At 42.3% G+C, this 22950-nt stretch overlaps 2 protein-coding genes across 2 annotated transcripts in view; one reads left to right on the forward strand and one right to left on the reverse strand.

The window, feature by feature from the left end:
- Nucleotides 1-22950, reverse strand: part of USP20 (ubiquitin specific peptidase 20) — a 107523-nt gene that overhangs the window by 65136 nt on the left and 19437 nt on the right. The window lies entirely within an intron of this gene.
- On the forward strand, nucleotides 197-22024 carry RBM34 (RNA binding motif protein 34). The gene is made up of 12 exons (XM_056540262.1): nucleotides 197-295; nucleotides 2741-2864; nucleotides 5812-5980; nucleotides 9996-10132; nucleotides 11244-11439; nucleotides 12828-12887; nucleotides 13802-13845; nucleotides 14205-14288; nucleotides 17681-17744; nucleotides 18315-18357; nucleotides 18593-18711; nucleotides 20392-22024. Exons 2-12 carry the CDS (start codon nucleotides 2797-2799, stop codon nucleotides 20689-20691), a joined length of 1284 nt encoding a protein of 427 aa, XP_056396237.1. The 5' UTR covers nucleotides 197-295; nucleotides 2741-2796; the 3' UTR covers nucleotides 20692-22024.

A 22950-nucleotide genomic window follows, 5' to 3' on the forward strand; every position in this document is an offset into this window, starting at 1 on the left:
ATGATAAGAGAGAGATAAATAACTATATATAATGATAGACAAGTAGGTAGGTAGATATGAGAATTGAAAGATAAATAACTATAGATAGATATATTGATCCAACCCCTAACAACTCCATTCTGGGCACTACAATAGAGAGAGTTGCTCAGAGAAGTATCTACTATGTGCAGTACTATATTTTTTAAACTAATCTGTGAGGTTCAATAAAGTTTGTTGAAGGAAAAAAAAAAACACCCTCTGTTTGCGAGCCCCGGAAGTAGTTTGAGAGCTGAGGCTGCACATGGGGAGAGCTGAGGTGAGTGATGGCTCCTGTACGGCCGGGCTTTTACCGTCATAGGGGGGACACCGGGAAGATTCGGGGTGTAGAGGGGGGGGACACCGGGAAGATTCGGGGTGTAGAGGGGGGGGGACACCGGGAAGATTCGGGGTGTAGGTTGTGAAAAGCAAAGTGGGGAAAGGTGCGAGTAGTGTGTACAGTCCCCCCGGCATTCTGTATACAGCAGAAAGTGTGTGAAAGTCGGATACACCAGTCTGCAAGAGTGTGTAGCCTATAGATGTCAGGGCATGCTGGGAGTTGTAGTTCCACAACTACTGGAGTGTATCCAGGGAGGGGCAGTTTTCTTCTATTTTGGACATATTTACAGTATTTGCCATAAATGAGGGCTCTGTTAGGCGCCAGCCAGTCATAAAAACTTCCATGGCTACAACAGTGTTTCCCAACCAGGGTGCCTCCAGCTGTTGCAAAACTAAAACTCCCAGCATGCCCGGACAGCCAAAGGCTATCCCATAGGAAACACTACCATAAAAATTGGTTATGTGTGGGGCATATGAAATATAATGGGGGAGGGATATGACATGAAATGGAGGGTTATGGGACATTATTGTTTATTATATTGCAGTATGATTATTATTTTTTTTTTTTTCAAAATCATGCAGCCCTATCTAATACACAATATCACAGTGTTTCAAAACTGTTGCAAAACTACAAATACCAGCATGCCCGGCCAGCCAAAGGTTGTCTAGGCATGCTGGAAGTTATAGCTTTGCAACAGATGGAGACACCCTGGTTGGGAAACACTGCACTGCCATGGTGGTCCAAAAAAACAACAACATATATTGGAATTCAGAGGTAAAGCTCACAAATTTGTAGAGAATCCATTAATTTGTCAACAGATGAGAACTATCTCTATCTTATATGAAGGATAGCCTTATACCTATCCCTATCTTATATGAAGGATAGCCTTATACCTATCTCTATCTTATATGAAGGATAGCCTTATGCCTATCTCTATCTTATATGAAGGATAGCCTTATACCTATCTCTATCTTATATGAAGGATAGCCTTATACCTATCCCTATCTTATATGAAGGATAGCCTTATACCTATCACTATCTTATATTAAGGATAGCCTTATACCTATCTCTATCTTATATGAAGGATATCCTTATGCCTATCACTATCTTATATGAAGGATAGCCTTATACCTATCTCTATCTTATATGAAGAATAGCCTTATACCTATCTCTATCTTATATGAAGGATAGCCTTATACCTATCTCTATCTTATATGAAGGATATCCTTATACCTATCTCTATCTTATATGAAGGATAGCCTTATACCTATCTTATATGAAGGATAGCCTTATACCTATCTCTATCTTATATGAAGGATATCCTTATACCTATCTCTATCTAATATGAAGGATAGCCTTATACCTATCTCTATCTTATATGAAGTATAGCCTTATACCTATCACTATCTTATATGAAGGATATCCTTATACCTATCTTATATGAAGGATATCCTTATACCTATCTCTATCTTATATGAAGGATATCCTTATGCCTATCACTATCTTAAATGAAGGATGACCTTATACCTATCCCTATCTTATATGAAGGATAGCCTTATACCTATCTCTATCTTATATGAAGAATAGCCTTATACCTATCTCTATCTTATATGAAGGATAGCCTTATACCTATCCCTATCTTATATGAAGGATAGCCTTATACCTATCTCTATCTTATATGAAGAATAGCCTTATACCTATCTCTATCTTATATGAAGGATAGCCTTATACCTATCTCTATCTTATATGAAGGATAGCCTTATACCTATCTCTATCTTATATGAAGGATAGCCTTATACCTATCTCTATCTTATATGAAGAATAGCCTTATGCCTATCTCTATCTTATATGAAGGATAGCCTTATACCTATCTCTATCTTATATGAAGGATAGCCTTATACCTATCCCTATCTTATATGAAGGATAGCCTTATACCTATCCCTATCTTATATGAAGGATATCCTTATGCCTATCTCATGGATGCTCAAACGCCTTCACTGTATTTGCAGCGACCACTTCTGCAGGAAGGCTATTCCATGCATCCACTACTCTCAGTAAAGTAATATTTCCTGATATTACTGGAGAAACCTTTGTCTCTCTAATTTAAAACTATGTCCTCTTGTGGTAGTTTTTATTCTTTTAAGACATTTCGCAAAAAAATGATCATGTGAACATACCCTTACGTAGGTATCATCCCCTGAAAATATTGCATTTTTGGGGGGGCGGAAGAGTATAAAGTGTCACAGAGGCACCATCCTGCTGTCCGGGGCCCATTCATACCAGACTACAAGCTCTTCTAGTGTACACTGTGCAGCTGTATTTCTTTATACCTGTTGCTTATTTTCTTGTGGCTTTTTTTGTTTATTTGTTCTTTTCATTCATCAGAATCCACAACCTTTATAATCTGAGGCTGCATACAAGTCTGATTTAAAAGAAAAAAAATGACAAAAGAAGGTTTGAAAAAGAAACCTAAGAAAGTGAAAAAGACAAAAAAAGATGCTGAAGCCACGTGAGTACGGGAGTGTTTGTGTGACAGTAGGTTTATGTTAAAGGGGTACTCTGCTGTTCAGCATTTGAAACAAACTGTGTAGACCGTGTTATTCAGAATGCCAGGACTGATGTTTTATTCACCCACGTGTCGTATACAAATGAGCACCAAGTAGTCATCGGGAAGCCATGACTAGTTGCGCCCTGCTCCTGACGAATACTTGGCGCTCATTTGCATATGACACTTGGGTTAATAAAACCATCAGTCCTGGCAATCTGGATAACAAAGACTATGCTGTGTGGGCAGGAAAGCTGTTAACCCCTTAAGGACGCAGGACGTAAATGTACGTCCTGGTGCGGTGGTACTTAACGCACCAGGATGTACATTTACGTCCTAAGCATAACCGTGGGCATCAGAGCGATGCCCGTGTCATGCGCGGCTGATCCCGGCTGCTGATCGCAGCCAGGGACCCGCCGGCAATGGCCGACGCCCGCGATCTCGTGGGCGTCCGCCATTAACCCCTCAGGTGCCGGGATCAATAAAGTAAAAAAAAGTGAAAAATCTCCTCCCCCAATAAAAAAGTAAAACGTCCGTTTTTTCCTATTTTACCCAGAAAAAGCGTTAAAATTTTTTTTAGAGACATATTTGGTATCGCCGCGTGCGTAAATGTCCGAACTATTAAAATAAAATGTTAATGATCCCGTACGGTTAACGGCGTGAACGAAAAAAAAAATAAAAGTCCAAAATTCCTACTTTTTTAATACATTTTATAAAAAAAAAATTATAAAAAATGTATTAAAAGTTTTTTATATGCAAATTTGGTATAAAAAAAAAGTAAAGATCATGGCGCAAAAAATGAGCCCCCATACCACCGCTTATACGGAAAAATAAAAAAGTTATAGGTCATCAAAATAAAGGGATTATAAACGTACTAATTTGGTTAAAAAGTTTGTGATTTTTTTTAAGCGCAACAATAATATAAAAGTATGTAATAATGGGTATCATTTTAATCGTATTGACCCTCAGAATAAAGAACACATGTCATTTTTACCATAAATTGTACGGCGTGAAAACGAAACCTTCCAAAATTAGCAAAATTGCGTTTTTCGTTTTAATTTCCCCACAAAAATAGTGTTTTTTGGTTGCGCCATACATTTTATGATATAATGAGTGATGTCATTACAAAGGACAACTGGTCGCGCAAAAAACAAGCCCTCATACTAGTCTGTGGATGAAAATATAAAAGAGTTATGATTTTTAGAAGGCAAGGAGGAAAAAATGAAAACGTAAAAATTAAATTGTCTGAGTCCTTAAGGCCAAAATGGACTGAGTCCTTAAGGGTTAAAGGGTTACTCCACTACCCCAGCTTCCAGAACTTTTAGTTCAGAACGCTGGGTGCATGGGTCGTGATGTCTCGGCCACGCCCCTTGTGATGTCACACCCCCTCAATGCAAGTCTATGGAAGGGGGGGTAGGAAGTCCGTCACGCCTGCTCCCATAGACTTGCATTGAGGGGGCGTGGTGTGACATCACGACCCCCACATCCCGTACCCAGCATTCGGAACTAAATGTTCCGGACACTGGGGCAGTGGAGTACTCCTTTAAAGGAGATCTTCAGCCCTAGACACTTATAAGTAAGTGTAAGACTGCAGTGCTCCTTTAATAACACCTGTAATGCGGCCACTTTGGTTATAGAAGTTAAAGCATACCTGTCAAAGTGCAAAAAAAAGTGATATGTTACTCAGGACCCAATCCTGATCATGTGCATATAATTTTTATGTGTCTCGGACCTATATATCCAGAGATATAAGCATTTATCTGCTGGTGAGTTACTTTTTCATTGTGCAGGCTGGAGGGGGCGTGTCAGTCTGTCTCCCTCACAGGAGCAAGCCTGTGCAGTCAGCCAATCAGTACTCTCTACTCTGTAACCCTTTCCTCTCTGGTTTTATGCTGTGTCATGTGTCAGAGGAAGATACTTGGAGCTTGCCTGCAGTAATCAGAAGACCTTACGGTGAATTCATAACAGGATAAAATGTATAAATATAAGAATAGATCTTTATAAAATTAGTGCAAGGATTTTTTAGATAAAAGTACAGCATTTTTATGAATACATGTTCTATCTGTTTTATCTTCTCCTAGTAAAGCTGGATGCTAATCAGCATAGCTGTCACTATGTGTGTCATTCATCTTTCACAGACTCCTGAATGTCTGATCAACTTCTTTGTCATTCAAGAGCCTGAGAAAGCTTTGACTATTTCAGCATGCTGGGAGTTGTAGTTTAGTAACAACTAAAGCTGCAGTGTTTGTAAATAACTGTGTTAGAGCAGTGTTGCCTCCAGCTGTTGTAAAACTACAGCTCCCAGCATGTCCACACACTGTAGTTTTGCATACACTCAATAGAAAACTCCTATACTGGATACCTGTATGCTTTACGGCTGGTATCCAGTATGCTGTAAAATCTAGTCTGTCTGGCTAAAAGACAGGCGACCCCTAGTGGCGGCTATTTTGAGCTTGAATTTCAGGTGAAAATAAAAAAAAAAATTTAACAGGTGTGTATTGTGAAATGTCATATTATAATGAGTCCTGCAATATGACAGTGCCTCTTTGAATTCTGCTGACAGGTTCCCTTTAAGCTATGAACCATAGTGTTTCTTCATCCCTTATTGAAGATTGGTCAGAAATTATGGTCACTCTTTAACCCCTTTTAAGCCGTTGTCTTTCCGGGCATGCCGAGAGTTATAGTTTTGCAACAGCTGGAGGCACCCTGGTTGGGAGACATTGGTGTCGAATGAACATGGTGTGAACAAAGCCTAATAAGGCTGCTCCTCTTGTATTGCCACAACAAAACTGAATAATACCAACATAAAAGACTGACTGCTGCCTAAACTTCTGGCATAGAATGTGTTGTTTATGGGTCTCACATTTTCCACTGCCATGTACAATAATACAGTATTTTTGTCTCTGTGCAGGGATGAAACTAAAGTATCTGAGACTGAACCAGCACCTGAAAGTTATGTAGCGGGAGAGGTGTCTGGCAGCTTGTTCCCAAAGAAATCCAACCTGGGTGCCACACCGCTGTCTTCCCTCTTCGCCACCACAGCTTCCTCCAATCAGCCTCTTTATGTTCCTGTTGTAATAGTGAGTATTCTCAGTTAGAGCTGGGCAGTATGACCAAAAATGTGTATCACAATATTTTTGTAACTTATGGCGGTTCCACGGTATATAACAGTATTTCTTTCACCCCCCCACCAAATCATGTTACTCGCCAGCGCTGTTCTGCTCCCCCCCACCAAATCATGTGACCCGCCTGCGCTGTTCTGCTCAGCTCCCTCTTTCAATTGCAGGTGGTTGCTGTATGCTTACAGCATCCACCTGCAATTGAAAAAGGGAGCTGTGACTCCCGAAACGCGTCTTGCTTTATATTTATTATTTTCTTTGATTTCTTATGCTGTAAGAATAAATTATTTTGCATCAACACCCACGACTTTGGGTTACTTCCTTGGGAGCGCAATCGCAGCTTTTTTCTCCTATACCTCTGCATTACTCTACGGACTCTCCTCTGGGCTCCGTCCTCACTCTGCTGGCCTGCATACCAAGCTACAATCACCGGCAAGGAATACGCTACCCCCACCTGGGTACCCACCTACAAAGACCTACACCGCACCCACCGCTACCTCCGCTTTTTTCCTCCATTTATTGCTCTTTTGTGGTTCAGGACTTCCCATTCCAGTATACCAGGCGGTCGTCAGCATGGCTTCCTAATTTCCAGGTCACTTACCCCATACTTGCCACTCCTGTGGCTGAAGTCCGGTAGCCGACTTTTTGGTGAGCTGTTCTGAAACAGGAACTCTGTATGTTCATCGTCCCTTATTCCAGTGAGCCAGAATGTCTGCATGGTTTCCTGCACCACATACATCCTACATCAGTTACCTGTGCCTGCAGTTCTGGTGCTTCCAACGGCATACTGTCTGTAGTACTGTTAGGGGGTAGGCTGGGAGCGTTTTCTGCAGGAACAGCTGCAGTCATTGTTCTCCTTTCACAGGTGGCGTCACGTTGGTCTGCTCCCAGCATCGTTCTGGCTCACTGGTAGGTGCTCCGCCTGCTTTCACTACTGCCGACCACCTGCTCTATGCCTGCTGCTTGTGTGGCAGTAGTCCTGGTTCCCCACTATCATCGTGCGGTATCCGTCTCTGTGTCCCCACATATGCTGTGGACACTTTGCACGTATGGTGCCCACCTTCTACCTTTTCAGGGGGCATACTTGGGCTTTCATGTGGTCTCATTTCCCCACTTCTGCTGCGGCTGAGCACCTCTGTTCTGGTATGGGGCCTGTAAGGCGACACGGTGTGTTCAACAGCCCCTCATGCCTTCTGACAAGGGTCAGGATTGCTCTGTGGATATGGCTTCTGGTTTTTGTTCGGAGAGTCCAAAGGTTTCGTCCCCTTGGGAATGTACCTCCTACAGCTTTATTATGATTTGTTTTCTCCTTTCTTGCATGCGTAGTCACATTTTTATCCACCACGAGTATCCTGGTTCCACATCCCTACGAGAACTCAGATGGTTTCTCCATACCTCGGTATGTTGTTGCAGAGTTCCTAGGGTTACTGTTGTCACCCGTATATGCACCCTTTACCGTGGGGCGGTGTTAAGCATGCTCGTACGGTACCTGGTGTAACTTTGATATACCCTCTTCCGCAGGGGGTGCACCGATCTGAAGGCTTGGCACGGACTGTGCCAGAGTTCACCATGACTGCCTATTGTTTCTTCCCCATTGTGAAACTGACCATATAGAGACCTTTCTCTCTCTCTCTCTCCTCCCCCCTTTCATGGGTGGGGTTTCTCTCTGGGTCCCTATTCTGCTATGAGCAATCAGGGGGTTGTTGGGCCTGCTATGTTTCTGTGTTCTCGGCCTACTATTGCAGTCTGGCACTTTTCCCATTTTTTGGCGACCTCCAGCTGCTTCTGCGACCATGTCAGTCTCTCCTGCTGGGGGAAATTTTACGTCATGTATGTTTCGGCTATAGCCGGCCTGGTCTCCATCTGTTGTATGGTTCCTGCCTTTGTCAGCCTAGCTCCCTCGGTCTCCCTCTCCGTTCTTGTCCTGACGGGATGTTATTTTGGAGTCCTCTTCTGGTCTGTTTGGACAGACAGGTCCAAGGCTTGTTACTCCTTGTCCATCCCCTCTTCGCTTGTGTTTGAGGGTGCGGGGAGTCTTCCTGTATTAGGCACCCTCCTAGGCGGCTGTGGCATGCCTTCATGTCTGGGACGGTTTTCCCTTCCTTGGGGCCTTAGTGATGTGGTGGTCTAAGGCAGGGGTGACATTTCTGCCCGGATCTCTTAGCGATCCCCTTGTAGGGTGGTCTCTCTCATCCACGCTATTCTTGTCTCGACATGGCAGTACGTCTTCTGGAATTCTTTGCTGACGGTGGCATGCTCACACTCTAAGGGTGTGGGGCTTCCAGGAGACTTGGGAACTTTCATTTCCCATGTCCGGTCACTCTGGTATTCTGGGATACTTTTCTCAGGGCATTCAGGTCCTTGTCCGGCCACTCTACTTCCCTTCTCCTCCTTTGGGGTCCCTGTACTCCTGGGACGGAGAGCTTTCTGGTCAGTCGGATTGCGCCACTCTAGACAATTTGACCTTATGCATGGACATGGTTCACTGTTTTGTCTTTTTGCCTCTGTTCGGGCTCTGAGCCAAACTCTGAGTCCGCTCTTCCTCTGGGGTTCTCGCGGTGTCCCCTGAGACAGGGATTCTGGACCCACCAGTGTGTTGGTCCAGGTCGTCATTCAAATCCATCCTGTACTCTCGGGACGGTTTTATCTTTGTTTCTTTTTTCCTGGGGTTTTCTGGTCTCCGCTTTCCTCGTGCTCACCTTCTTCCGAGCGTATTTTGATCTCCCTGGCGTTCTCTCGCCATGTTCTATTCCATCATTTGCTTTTCTGACTGGGGTTCCCTTGTCGCTCCCCTTTTCCATGTGTTTATCAGCCGGGCTAGTCCTCTGTATGGTTCCGTAGCGGCCTTGGTGTTAGTTTCTTACCTCCTTCTCTGTGGCCCATAGGTCTCCGGTCTTGGCTACGGCCGGTCTCTTCCTTTTGTGTTCCTGGGCCATCTACATGGGTGGTGGAGCTTCCAGACGCTCTGTTTCCGGGCCCCGGTTGTCTCTTGGCCGAGGGTCTTGCCAGCAAGCCTTGCAGGCGGTCGGGGTTTGGTCTCGGGACTGTCGCCTTCTCTGGCGGTTTTTAATTCCCACCCCAGGGACTGTTTTTGAACATCCCATCAGTATCCTGTGAAGCGACCGAGATAAGGAGATTTTTTTTTTGTACTCTCCTTAAAATCTCTTTCTCGTACCCTTCATTGGGGGACACTGGATACTGATGGATATATGCTCTTGCCACTAGGAGGCGCTGTCTCTTTCTCGTAGCCTTCATTGGGGGACACAGCACCTACCCATATCTTCATGTCCTGCCCGGATTCTCCTTGCCGGTTCTTGTTTTTTTTTATTTTTTATCAGGGATTCCTTCTAGGGTCCTTCGGACATCTCTCCTCCTTGTTGGCTTCTCCTACTGCTTTGTGACACAACTGAATTAATCATGGCAGGTGGTCATGGAGGAGCCGACTTTTTTTTTCACTAGTGTTAGCGCCTCCTAGTGGCAAGAGCATATACCCATCAGTATACTGTGTCCCCCAATGGAGGCTACGAGAAAGAGATTTTAAGGTGAGTACAAAAAAAAATCTCCTTTTCTGGGCAGTATCAAGGGGGTTGTGTTTAATTAGAGAAAAAAGGATTGGTTGGTGACTGGTATTGCCCCTCAGTCTCATATAGTTAAAGGGGTACCCCGGGAGGTAGAAAAAAGTTTTCAAATCAACTGGTGCTAGAATGTTATACAGATTTGTAACCCACTTCAATTTAAAAAAATCTTAAAAATCATAATTAAAAATCTTAGTAGTAGAAGCTTATCAGGGGCAGAGAGGGATTGGGAGGAAAGAGACAGCAGAGGGCCATTAGTCTGCAGTTCCCTCTCTGCCGTCTTCACCCTCCTTCCTCTCCAGCTTGGAAAGCCATCAGGTTCCAGTGTCACTTGTGCTGAGGCAATGAGTTGATCCAGGTTCCCATGTATTCTGATATCTTCATTATTCTTTGTTCTGCAGACCAAAACGAAAAGAAAACTCCCTGAGCCGGAGGGCACGAAACAGAGTAAGCAAACGCCTGCTGACTGCCCGGCAAAGACAAAGAAGAAAGTGGCTAAAAAAGAGCTGGCCCTATCTGAGAAGCGAGTGGAGGACAGGTAAGACCGGGCATGAAAGCATTACATATTGGTTGTATGTCCTCAGTGTGAACATACCCTTAAAGGGGTTCCCTGGCATTATACAATGACTGCCTGTCCTGAGCATAGACCATCAATGTATAATGTCCAGAAAACCCTCTTAATGCAATGATACATGGTGGCAGTGTTGGTTATCTTACACTGGTGTTTTCCAACTACGATGCTTCCAGCTGTTGCGAAACTACAACTCCCAGCATGCCCGGACAGCCGAAGGCTGTCTGGGCATGCTGGGAGTTGTAGTTTGGCATCAGCTGGAGGCACTTTGGGAAACACTGTCTTATGCTTTCCCCAAAAACAGAAATGGTGTGTTTAAAGTTTTTGCACCATTTCTACTTTATTATAGATGGGGGCCACAACAGCTAGATACTTGTCATCCTGACATTGTTATCATATCTAATATTACTTGCCTTAATTCTGTCCTATCTGTGGAAGCTGATATTTGGTAGCCTACCTATGTGTTTAAAGGCATACTCCGGTGGAAAACACATTTTTTTAAATCAACTGATACCAGAAAGTTAAACACATTTGTAAATTACTTCTATTTAAAAATCTTCATCCTTCCAGTACTTATCAGCTGCTGTATGCTCCAGAGGAAGTTGTATTTGTTTCTGGAGTTCTTTCCAGTCTGACCACAGTGCTCTCTGCTGACACCTCTGTCCGTATCTGGAACTGTGCAGAGCAGGATAGGTTTGCTATTGGGATTTGCTTCTACTCTGGACAGTTCCCGACATGGACAGAGGTGTCAGCAGAGAGCACTGTGGTCAGACAGAAAAGAATTCCAGAAAGGAATACAACTTCCCGTGGAGCATACAGCAGCTGATAAGTACTGGAAGGATTAAGAAGACATTTACACATCTGTTAAACTTTCTGGCACCAGTTGATTAAAAAAAAAAAAATTCCACGAAGTACCTCTTTAACCTGTTCAGGACGCCGGGCGTATGCATACGATGGTGGTCGGAATTGCGAAAAAGGGCTCAGTCCTTAAGGTGAAAAAGGGCTGCGGCCTTAAGGGGGTTAAGCTTCAGTCAAAGAAAATAAATGAATTTTCTACCCATTTCTTGGACTGCTGTAGGGAGCAAGCACTGACAAATGCAGATGAAGATGAAAATGCAAAGGCAGCTAAAGCGAAAAACCTAAAAAACAAAAATAACGCTGATGACGAAGACATAACGCAGCATGATAAAAAAAGGAGGATCCAGGCCGAAGAAAGGGTGAAGAACAAAAGAACCATCTTTGTTGGTAATCTGCCGATCTCCTGCACTAAACAGGTACGCCTAAACGCAGTAAAGCTAGGGGGAGAACTTTGTCTATAGTGATGGATTAGATAGCAGTCTTGGCTTGTGAACATTAAGGATAGGGACACGTGTGCCGTATTTTGCTGCTGCATATTTTCCTACCCATTCAATGCAAAATCAAGTGCAATTTTTGCTACAAATTGACTTTGATGGGTAGGAAAATACACAGCCGCAAATACACAGCAAAATGCAGCACATATGACCCGACCCTAAAGGGTGTATTTTAGTTTATACAGAAACAGTGTTGTTTTTTTTTTTTCACAGGCCATATCTGGGATTGCTGCTGGACACCATTCTCTTATAGGAATATTCCAGAAAGAAAAAAAAACTAGCAAATCAACTGGTGCCAGAAAGTTAAACAGATTTGTCAGATTTCTTCCATATAAAAATCTTAATCCTTCCAGTACTTATCAGCTGCTGATTGCTCCACAGGAAGTTGTGTAGTTCTTTCCAGTCTGACCACAGTGCTCTCTGCTGACACCTCTGTCCGTGTCGGGAACTGTCCAGAGAATGCGCAAATCCCCATAGCAAACCTCTCCTGCTCTGGACAGTTCCTGACACGGACAAAGGTGGCGGCAAAGAGCGCTGTGGTCAGACTGGAAAGAACTACAAAACTTCCTCCGGAGCATACAACAGCTGAAGACTTAAAGGGGGTATTCTGATTGAAATTTTTTTTTTTCATATCAGCTGGCTCAAGTAAGTTAATCAGATTTGTAAATTACTTCTATTAAAAAATCTTAATCCTTCCAGTACTTATCAACTGCTGTATGCTCCAGAGGAAGTTGAGTTCTTCTTTTCTGTCTGACCACAGTACTCTCTGCTGACACCTCTGTCCATGTCAGGAACTGTCCAGAGCAGGAGAGGTTTGCTATGGGGTTTTGCTCCTGCTTTGGACAGTTCCTGACATGTACAGAGGTGTCAGCAGAGAGCACTGTGGTCAGACATAAAGGAAATTCAAAAAGAAAAGAACTTCCTGTGGAGCATACAGAAGCTGATAAGTACTGGAAGGATCAAGATTTTTATATAGACATAATTTACAAATCTAAACGCAACTTTCTGGCACCAGTTGGTTTACACATCTCTCTCTTATAGAGAAATACAGCAGTGCCCTCTAAAAATGGAAAGTGTACAGGTGTTATCGGTTCTTTCCCAAACCCTATAAGAGGTTTGTTTCTTAATTTAGGAAAAAGAGAAAAACCATGAGGCCTGTCAGCTCTCATCCAGGCCAGCAGTGTTTGGGTTTCTCTTTCTTTAGTTTTATAGATTATGAAAGCTGTATCTTTTAGTTTACTACTTTCTCTATATTGTATATGTGAAACATGTGTATATCAATAAGTGATAATGTTCTATTTGTTTGTTAGATGCTGAAATCCTGCTTTAAAGAGTTTGGGCCGATCGAATCTATGAGGTTCCGTTCTGTGGTAAGTTCCATATGGTAAAGTTATGGGTCTTTTAAGCTTAGAGGGATTGTCTTGCCTAGACAGCATTCTTTTACATTATAGCCACCCCCTGATGTGCCAATGTACAAGTCTGGAACAAAGAGAGACCTAATGGTGTTTTAAACATATGACGTTCGATTGTCTGCTCTGTTGTCTATTCTTATATGTGAGATGCTGCCCCTAGAGGCCGAATAGTCTCTGTGGTTTCTTAGAAGTAGTAAGGAGGCAGGATGGATAATTCACTGTGTTAAATGGGCACTATCATTAAAACTATCTTTCTAATGTTCTTTGAAAAAGAAAAATGAAGTTTTGTATGTTGTATTGTGTTTAAAAAACCTGCCACTAGGTGTCTCCCTACTTGTCCAGAGCACATTTCCCCACATTTCTTGCACAGACTTTGGACTCCTGCTGGCCTGGTAGAAGTCCAAAATCAGGAAATGATGAGGAGGGGGTGCAGCCTTAGCCAATCATAGCTCATCTCACACTGAGTTGCTCTGGGCTGTGTGGCGCAGAGTGAGGGAGGAAGTTCTCTCCTGTATGGCTTCAGATGATGTCACGCATGCTGGGGGAACGCCCCTTCCCGGTCTGTGAATCTGACTGAGACTGAGCAGAAATTACAGAGCAATATCAAGGTAGAAAACTAAAAATATAATAAAAGGGCAGGGGGTGGTTTATCATGGTGGGGGCAGTGAACTGGGAGGATTATAACATTTAACAAGACCATGAGATGTACTCTTTAATCATTTTCACTGAAAAAATAGTGCTGCATGCAGCAGTGCTTTTCCATGCAGGCTCCTAACTGGGCATCTGTCTGGTGTGAATACAGGCTTATCCTTTCTTTATGCCATAGAACAACCAGGTTGCATATATATAACACTTATCTCTTTTCTTATAAGGCTCGAGCAGACCCCACCGAGTCAAGAAAAGTTGCTGCTATACAGTGAGTTGACTTAAAATCTTTTCTTAATTAAATTTAGTAGTTGTTATTCCTCTTTACTTTATTCTTATACTGTCATAAAGAAAAAGCTGTCAATTCCTTCTGTCAATTCCACCTAATGTATATCATCCATGCATTAGTCCCCCCTTTGCATAATAAGTGCCTATAAAATTCTACTTGCCTTCCTGTATCTAGGTTTTGCTGTTGATGTAGATATTATATTACCATTCATTTAGTCTTTGAGAAGTCCTACTATTTGCAGATTAAAGATTATCATTGAAGGGGTTGTTTATCGTCACAGACCTTATATGTTCCCCTAAGAATAATGTGATCATAGAGTGTAATGTAATCTTTTCTTCCAGCCGGAATGTGCATGAGAAGCGAAAAAACATAAATGCATACGTGGTCTTTAAAGAGCAAGACAGCGCTGCTAAGGCTCTTGTAAGGTAATGTTCTTAGCTTTCTTCCCATCCTTCTCTGGTTGACAACCCCTAAGAGAGGTGTAATGGTGGCTCTTTGGTCTGTGTGGGGAATCTGTGTAACAGCTGAATATAATACTTATTAACTTGATATTTATCTTAAAAAGTCTATTCAGAATTAATGGCTTATCCTCAGGATAGGCAGTCAGTATTAACCCCTTAATGACCCATGAGGTGTGTACACATTAAGGAGATATGGTGCAAGCTCCTGACTAGAGTCTGTGCCATACCAGTTGATTTCAGTAGCTGGGGGTCGCAGCTAATAGCCAGCATGTGACAGTCGCTGTGGCCAGCTATTAACCCTTTTAGATTGCTGCTGTTATATCTGATAGCAGCGTCTAAAGGAATACTTAAAGGGGTACTCTGTTGGGAATAAAACATTTTTAAATCAACTGGTGCCAGAAAGTTAAAGGGGTTATCCAGGAAAAAAACTTTTATATTTATTTATATATATATATATATAGATCAACTGGCTCCAGAAAGTTAAACCGATTTGTAAATTACTTCTATTAAAAAAAAATCTTAATCCTTTCAGTACTAATTAGCTGCTGAAGTGGAGTTGTTCTTTTCTGTCTAAGTGCTCTCTGATGACACGTGTCTCGGGAACCGCCCAGTTTAGAAGCAAATCCCCATAGCAAACCTCTTCTACTCTGTGCAGTTCCTGAGACAAGCAGAGATGTCAGCAGAGAGCACTGTTGCCAGACAGAAAACAACAACTCAATTTCAGCAGCTGATAATTATTGAAAGGATTAAGATTTTTTTAATAGAAGTAATTTACAAATCTGTTTAACTTTCTGGAGCCAGTTAATATATGGGAAAAAAAAAGTTTTTTCCTGGAATACCCCTTTAAACAGATTTGTAAATAACTTCTATTTCAAGTACTTATTAGCTGCTGAATACTACAGAGGAAATTATTTTTCTTTTTGGAACACAGTGCTCTCTGCTGACATCTCTGTCCATTTTAAGAACTGTCCAGAGTAGGAGAAAATCCCCATAGCAAACATATGCTGCTCTGGTGTCAGCAGAGAGCACTGTGCTCATGATGTCTGCAGAGAGCTCTGTGTTCCAAAAAGAAATAAATTTCCTCCTGTAGTATTCAGCAGCTAATAAGTCCTGGATAATAGCAGTAATATACAAATCTGTTTAACTTTCTGGCACCAGTTGATTTAAAAAAAAAAAAAAAAAAAAGTATGTTTTCCAGCGGAGTACCCCTTTAAATGGTCTCTGGTGGTGTATTGGTGTGGATGGCGCCCCTTCCTATCTCCCCCAATGGAAATTTACTGTTGAGGTAGCCAGAGGGCTTACTTCTCCTTCCATGGCATCAGTGGTTGTGCACTTGATAGGGCCTTTCTGCTCTTTAAATCAAACACAGAACACATGGATCAATTCCTGTTCAAACAATAGAATTTTTTTTATCACATCATATCCCCCCCCCCAAAAAAAAAGCAATCAAAAAGTTTTTTCAATACCAAAATGGTACCGATAAAAACTACAGATCACTAGAAGTATAAAAAATAGAAAAAAGTTATAGGGGTCTGATAGAGATGAGCGAACTTACAGTAAATTCGATTCGTCACGAACTTCTCGGCTCGGCGGTTGATGACTTATCCTGCATAAATTGGTTCAGCTTTCAGGTGCTCCGGTGGGCTGGAAAAGGTGGATACAGTCCTAGGAGACTCTTTCCTAGGTTTGTATCCACCTTTTCCAGACCTCGGGAGCACCTGAAAGCTGAACCAATTTATGCAGGAAAAGTCATCAACTGCCGAGCCGAGAAGTTCGTGACGAATCGAATTCACTGTAAGTTCGCTCATCTCTAGGGTCAGAATATGGCAATGAAAAAGTGTAGAATTTTGTAAAAGTAGAAAAGCATGACTGAAACTATACAAATTGGGTATTGTTGTAATGCAAGATAACATGATAATTCGACCAAGTGCCTGGACTCCGTTAATCCCCTTTTTTCATTAGTTTGTATTAATATTGGTGGCTTTTCCTGAGAGATTTTATTGTAGAAGGAAATATTCCCTGTACTGAAATAACCATGCTGCCGTGGGAGGTTGCAGTCATATTTACTAGCATGGTTTGAGCGTTTGAAATAGAAATCTCCCTGTGTTCAATCCATGTTATATCTAATCCAGTGTTTCCCAACCAGGGTGCCTCCAGCTGTGGCCAAACTACAACTCCCAGCATGCCCGGACAGCCAAAGGCTGTCCGGGCATGCTGGGAGTTATAGTTTGGCCACAGCTGGAGGCACCCTGGTTGGGAAACACTGATCTAATCCAACATAAATAGTTTACAGTCCTTAAATGGGAACTGAAGTGGAAAAAAAAAAATTTCAAATCAAGTGGTGCAAGAAAGTTAAACAGATTTGTAAATCACTTCTATTTAAAAATCTTAAAGGGATATTCCAGGCAAAAACTTTTTTTTATATATCAACTGGCTACGGAAAGTTAAACAGATTTGTAAATTACTTCTATTAAAAAATCTTAATCCTTCCAATAGTTATTCGCTTCTGAAGTTTTCTGTCTAACTGCTCAATGATGTCACGTCCCGGGAGCCGTGCATGATGGGAGAATATCCCCATAGGAACTGCACAGCTCCCGGGACGTGAGTCATCAGAAAACAGAAACAGAAAACAGCAACTCAACTTCAAAAGCTAATAACTATTGGAGGGATTACATTTTTTTAATTGAAGTAATTTACAAATCTGTTTAACTTTCCGGAGCAAGTTTTTGCCTGGAATGCCCCTTTAATCCTTCCAGTACATATCAGCTGCTGTATGCTACAGATATACTACAGAGAAATTTGTGAAGTTCTTCCCAGCCTGACCACAGTGCTCTCTGCTGACACCTCTGTCCTTGTCAGGAACTGTCCAGAGAAGGATAGGTTTGCTATGGGGATTTGCTTTAATCTGCACAGTTCCTGACACGGACAGAGGTGTCAGCAGAGAGCACTGTTGTCAGACAGAAAATAAATTCACAAATTTCTCTGTAGTATACAGCAGCTGATCAGTACTGGAAGGATTAAGATTTTTTAATAGAAGTCATTTACAAATCTGTTTAACTTTCTGGTACCAGTTGATCTGAAAACATTTGTTTTTCTACTTATTTGCACCGGAGTTCCCCTTTAAGAATCAAACATAACAACCATTAAATGTTATATTTTTTGGAGCAAGTACAACGTGCAGGTATCGTGTGCATGTACAGAAATACCTAATATAGTATAAACCCTTCTGCTTGCACATAGGACTAAGATGTTCTGCAGCAGCCAGTGACCCGTCCAGTTTTGCTTTGTTATAATCCATTCCTCTTGATGCCCTGTAATGTTTGCGTATACTTATTTAATTTTGTTTGTCTTTTTAGAAATGGCATGGAGATCAGCAGTGGATTCCATATCAGAGTTGATCGCGCTTTGAAAAGCCCCTCGGTAAGCAGCCAGCTATTAAAGGGGTAGTCCGGTTGAAAACTTTTTCTTTTTTTTTCAATCAACTGGTGACAGAAAGTTAAACAGATTTGTAAATTACTTCTATTAAAAAATCTTAATCCTTCCAATACTTATCAGCTGCTGAATACTATAGAGGAAATTCTTTTCTTTTTGGAACACAGAGCTCTCTGCTGACATCACGAGCACAGTGCTCTCTGCTGACATCTCTGTCCATTTTAGGAACTGTCCAGAGCAGCATATGTTTGCTATGGGGATTTTCTCCTACTCTGGACAGTTCTTTAAATGGACAGAGATGTCAGCAGAAAGCACTGTGCTTGTGATGTCAGCAGAGAGCTCTGTGTTCTGAAAATAATCTCCTTTAGTATTCAGCAGCTAATAAGTACTGGAAGGATTAAGATTTTTTTAAATACAAGTAATTTACAAATCTGTTTAACTTTCTGGCACCAGTTGATTTAAAAAAAAAAAACAAACACCGGAGTACCCCTTTAACCCTGCAGTGAAAGGTTTTAGGCAAGGTCTGGTTTTCATTTATTTATTTATTTATTTTCATAGCACAACAACAAGAAAACTGTGTTTGTGGGAAACCTTCCATATGGTAAGTAAAGGCAATGATCTTACATACTGTCACCCACAGTCGATAACTGATTACTAAGAGCACCAATAGTGGGGACACCATGTGATCAGCTTCTCATTGCTGGACAGATATGTCATAGATACATGTAAAAGGCTTATCAGCAGGGGATTATAGTGGTGGACCTCATAATAAGAAATGGTGAGCACCACTCATAAATAAACTATATGACTATGATTTTCTTCACATTTTGTCTCAGATGTAACAGAAGAGGCGCTCAGAGAACACTTTTCTGACTGTGGCACTGTAGAAGGCGTTCGTATAATCCGGGACAAGAACACTGGAATTGGCAAAGGTTTTGGCTACGTTTTATTTCAGGTATGTAGTGAGAACATCCACCACATAACATCCCTGTATTTTTCTCTCTGTGTTAGTGTAAGGAAATTTGTATGATCTCATATATCAATTTCCAATACTGGCGAAGTGGTTGCCAGAATAAATTTGCATACATTTACATATAAACTCTTCTACCACACATTCCCAGAAGGCTTAACCCTTTGATCTAGGGTAGTGGGGAGAACCTTTTTTAAAGGGTTTATCCAGTGTTTGAAAACATATCCCCTATTTACAACGGTGTGTCCAACAATTGCCCCGAACACCCCCCATTCCCCCCTGCTCGATCTCCAGAACAGCACCCGAATCTCCCTGTGCACGTAGACATGCCCGCTCCATGCATTATCTATGGGAGCGCCGGAGATAGCCGAGTACAGCGCTCTGGTGCTCCAATAGAGAATGCATGGAAGGGGTGAGTCGACCCTGCTCTGTGCACATGGTGATTTGGGGGTCATTCTGGAGATCACGGTGGAAGGGGAGGAGCCAAGTTAGGCCATACGAAAACTTGGCCACCTAGTTAGTGAATTCAGTGTGGAGAATGGAACCTGTTGGGCTTATAGGGGAGAATTTAGTAAGACTGGTGTTCACATGCTGGTCTTCTGTAAAATCACACTGGCTTCCTGTTTTCTTGCCTCTTAATAAATCAGGCACTGCAGCTGCTGCCCCGTGTGCCACACTCTGAGATGTACATTAAAGGAGTAGTCCATTGTAGAACAACTTATCCCCTATCCTAAGCATAGTAGATAAGTTTCAGATCGTGGGGGGTCCGACCGCTGGGACCCACCTGCGATCTTCCATATGGGGCCTCTGCTTGCTGGCCAGAAAGCTGGTGCCGGCCACCGCATGAAGCGTCGGCCGGCACGCCTCCTCAATACAACGCTATGGCAGAGCCGGAGCGCTGCCTTCGGCAGCCTCCGGCTCTGCCATAGCGCTGTATTGAGGGGGGGGGGAGTGTTGGCCGCCGCTTCATGCGACGGTTGGCAGGCGCTCTCTGGCCAGCGAGCCAAGGCCCCATACGGGAGATCGAGGGTGGGCCCCAGCGGTCGGACCCCCACGATCTGAAACTTATCTACTATGCTTAGGATAGGGGATAAGTTGTTCTACAATGGACTACTCCTTAAAGTCTGAGCTAGCATAGGTTTAAGCTACAATTTATGCTAGCTCTGTAGTTTAATTGTAATAAATTAGCTGTCACATGAGGCCACGCCCATGTTATGCCAAACTCCACCCACTTTGTGGTTGCATGGTAAATCTGAACATTTTAAGCCTAAAACCAGATTTATTGCTTTCATAATTTCCTTCCATAATGTATATATTGTGTAACACCAAATTCTCCTGCAGGAGAAATGTGTAACTTCATGGACAACCTCTTAATTTCCATTTAAAGTTTTTCCTTGTATTTTACATTATATACATTGGGGAAGATTTATCAAAACCTGTGCAGAGAAAAAGTTGCTGAGTTGCCCATAGCAACCAATCAGATCGCTTCTTTCATTTTTGAAAAGTCCTCTGAAAAATGAAAGAAGTGCTCTGATTGGTTACTATGGGCAACTCAGCAACTTTTCCTCTGGACGGGTTTTGATAAATCTCCCCCAATGTGTTAAATACAGACTTTTCTTTTAACCCTTCAACAAATCTCACGGCTCTCAAAACCAATATTTGCAGGGTACCGACTCTGTACAGCTCGCACTAAAGCTGGACAACACTGAGCTCATGGGGAGAAAACTCCGCGTAAAACGATGCATGACGAATGACACAAAAGGCCCACAGAAAAAGAGCGGCTTCAAACAGAAGTTAGATTCCCTACAGAAAGGACAAGTCATGAAAAACAAAACATTCATGGGTGAAACAGCAAACGGTACAAAGAGTAAAAGTAAGAGGCCGAAAAATAAGATAAAACCAGCAATGAAACCAAACAAAAAGCCAAACAAAAAACCAGGCAAGAAGCAAACAAGCAAGAAATGAACGATGTAAAGACCTAGTTTTGTATATTAGAGACTTCTGACTCTTTCTTGACTGTGAATATGAATACATTTTTAAAAGTTAATAATGGAGCATTTGTTTTTGTTCACTATCATTTTTATTTACTGTTTTTGTGTCTCTGTACCATGGTATTCCTTTATCTAAGATAATGTATTGCTGTCTATGGGGACGGCAATGCCGTCTATGTGGGTCTAGTGCGGCCTGTTGGGATCTGAGGTGGAAATTACATCCAGAGATTTTGTAGTGTGAACCTGACCTTAGTCCGAAGCCTCCTAGTTCAGAAATGCCAGAACTACTGTATTGATGTAATTCTACATTGCGATGTAGATTTATGCGCCGACGCCAGTCACTAGAGCGACCTTCCTGCTTCCGCCGGGTAACCCTGCTCGTAGCAAATCTGCAGCGGAAAATCCGCTGCTACAAGCAGACACACAGGGTTACCTGGCCGAAGCAGGGAGCTCGCTCTAGTCACTGGCATTGGCACATCCGAAGTGTAAAATACCCTGCTGGTGCACTACGTGTGACTCTTCCCTAAGGGTATCTTTACTCAAGCATTTGCTGCTGATTTTTCTACCCATTAAAATAGGTAGGAAAATTAGCAGCAGAAATCTGGAGCACAACACACTTGGTGCGTTCACACTGGCAGGTTTTCAGCGAGTTTCTTTCTGCAAATTTAAGCAGCAGAAAAATCTGTAGCAGACCCCATTGAAGCTAATGGCATCTGCTAGAGATTTTCCTCTGTGGAAAATCTGCAGCGGAAAACACTCAAACTTGCAGCAGGAAGCTCACTGTAAACCCGCCCTTGTGAACGTATCCTAAAGCTGCAGCCAGGCTGTTCTGTTCTGTCACTGACTTATCCTTTAGAGAACAAAATGGTTGAGCAGCGAAAATCCAGCAGGTCCGACCCTTCTTTCTACCGACATCATCTATTGGTTGAGAGTTGGGATGTCGCCGTACACATTAGTCGGCCAAACCTACCAGCGGGTTTTATAATAAGCTTTTATATAAGCTGTTCAAAGCATACAGGCTATCAGTAATGGCATTCTGTATGTCAGTGTTTCCCAACCAGGGTGCCTCCAGCTGTGCAAAACTACAACTCCCAGCATGCACGGACAGCCGTTGGCTGTCCGGGCATGCTGGGAATTGTAGTTTTGCAACAGTTGGAGGCACTCTGGTTGGGAAACACTGCTGTATGTTGTAGTTTTACCAAAGATTGTAGACCACTGTTGTAAGGTTAAAAAAAAAAAAAAGTATCAGCACAGGGAACCCCTTTAAAATGCTGTGTTTCTATATTTAAAGTTGCCAATTAAATCTTGTCCAGTTCAAAAATAAAAATCTTACTGTTGTAAGGTTGTCCTGATGAATCCACACATTGATAATAGTGCAGTAGTTGACAGCCAGGTTACAGTACGTGCCTTTTTTTTTTTTTTTTTGTTACAGCATGGATCAGCATGCCCTTGATCAGATCAGTAGAACTCTTTCTCTTGTAACTTGTGGTTGCATATAAGTAGAGATGAGCAAACTTACAGTAAATTCGATTCGTCACGAACTTCTCGGCTTGCCAGTTGATGACTTTTCCTGCATAAATTAGTTCAGCTTTCAGGTGCTTCCGTGGGCTGGAAAAGGTGGATACAGTCCTAGGAGAATCTTTCCTAGGACTGTATCCACCTTTTCCAGCCCACCGGAGCACCTGAAGGCTGAACTAATTTATGCAGGATAAGTCATCAACTGCTGAGCCGAGAAGTTCGTGACTAATCGAATTTACTGTAAGTTCACTCATCTCTAGTTCGTTCATCTCTAGCGGCGACAGAATCTAGTTTTTAGAGTGTTGCTATTTTGACCTACGTATTGCACATTACAGTTATTGCAAGTAGCAAGATAAAAACAAACAAACCCTATGAGTGGGTTAGGGTCCCTTGTTACAAACACAATTAACCATGGGCCGAAGCCCAGGGTCACAAAAACCCTTATTTTATGCACACCACTTAAATATAACCTTTATTGGGTTTTATTAAAATGTAAACGAAGACACTGTGGAACACACGTTTAAAATCCTTGCCTTGTTGTGTGTTATCAATCCTATAAGAAGATCATGGATCACTCTGTGATTCCACTTATTTATATATCACTGGTCCCATTGGATGCCCATTTTTTTCCTCCTGAGGATTTTACTGATGTAACGAAACATGTAGAGGAGGGCATAGCTGGTGTTTTATAATCATCCTAGTGTTTGGTTCAGGC

This window comes from Hyla sarda, chromosome 9 (genome assembly GCF_029499605.1).
Source record: "Hyla sarda isolate aHylSar1 chromosome 9, aHylSar1.hap1, whole genome shotgun sequence".
NCBI classification, from domain to species: domain Eukaryota; kingdom Metazoa; phylum Chordata; class Amphibia; order Anura; family Hylidae; genus Hyla; species Hyla sarda.

Coding starts and splice junctions, on each gene's coding strand:
- RBM34 (XM_056540262.1), top strand. CDS start 2,797: ATGACAAAAGAAGGTTTGAAAAAGAAACCTAAGAAAGTGAAAAAGACA. Junction 13,846..14,204: donor AGAAAAGTTGCTGCTATACA/GTGAGTTGACTT, acceptor CTTTTCTTCCAG/CCGGAATGTGCATGAGAAGC. Junction 18,712..20,391: donor TTGGCTACGTTTTATTTCAG/GTATGTAGTGAG, acceptor CAATATTTGCAG/GGTACCGACTCTGTACAGCT.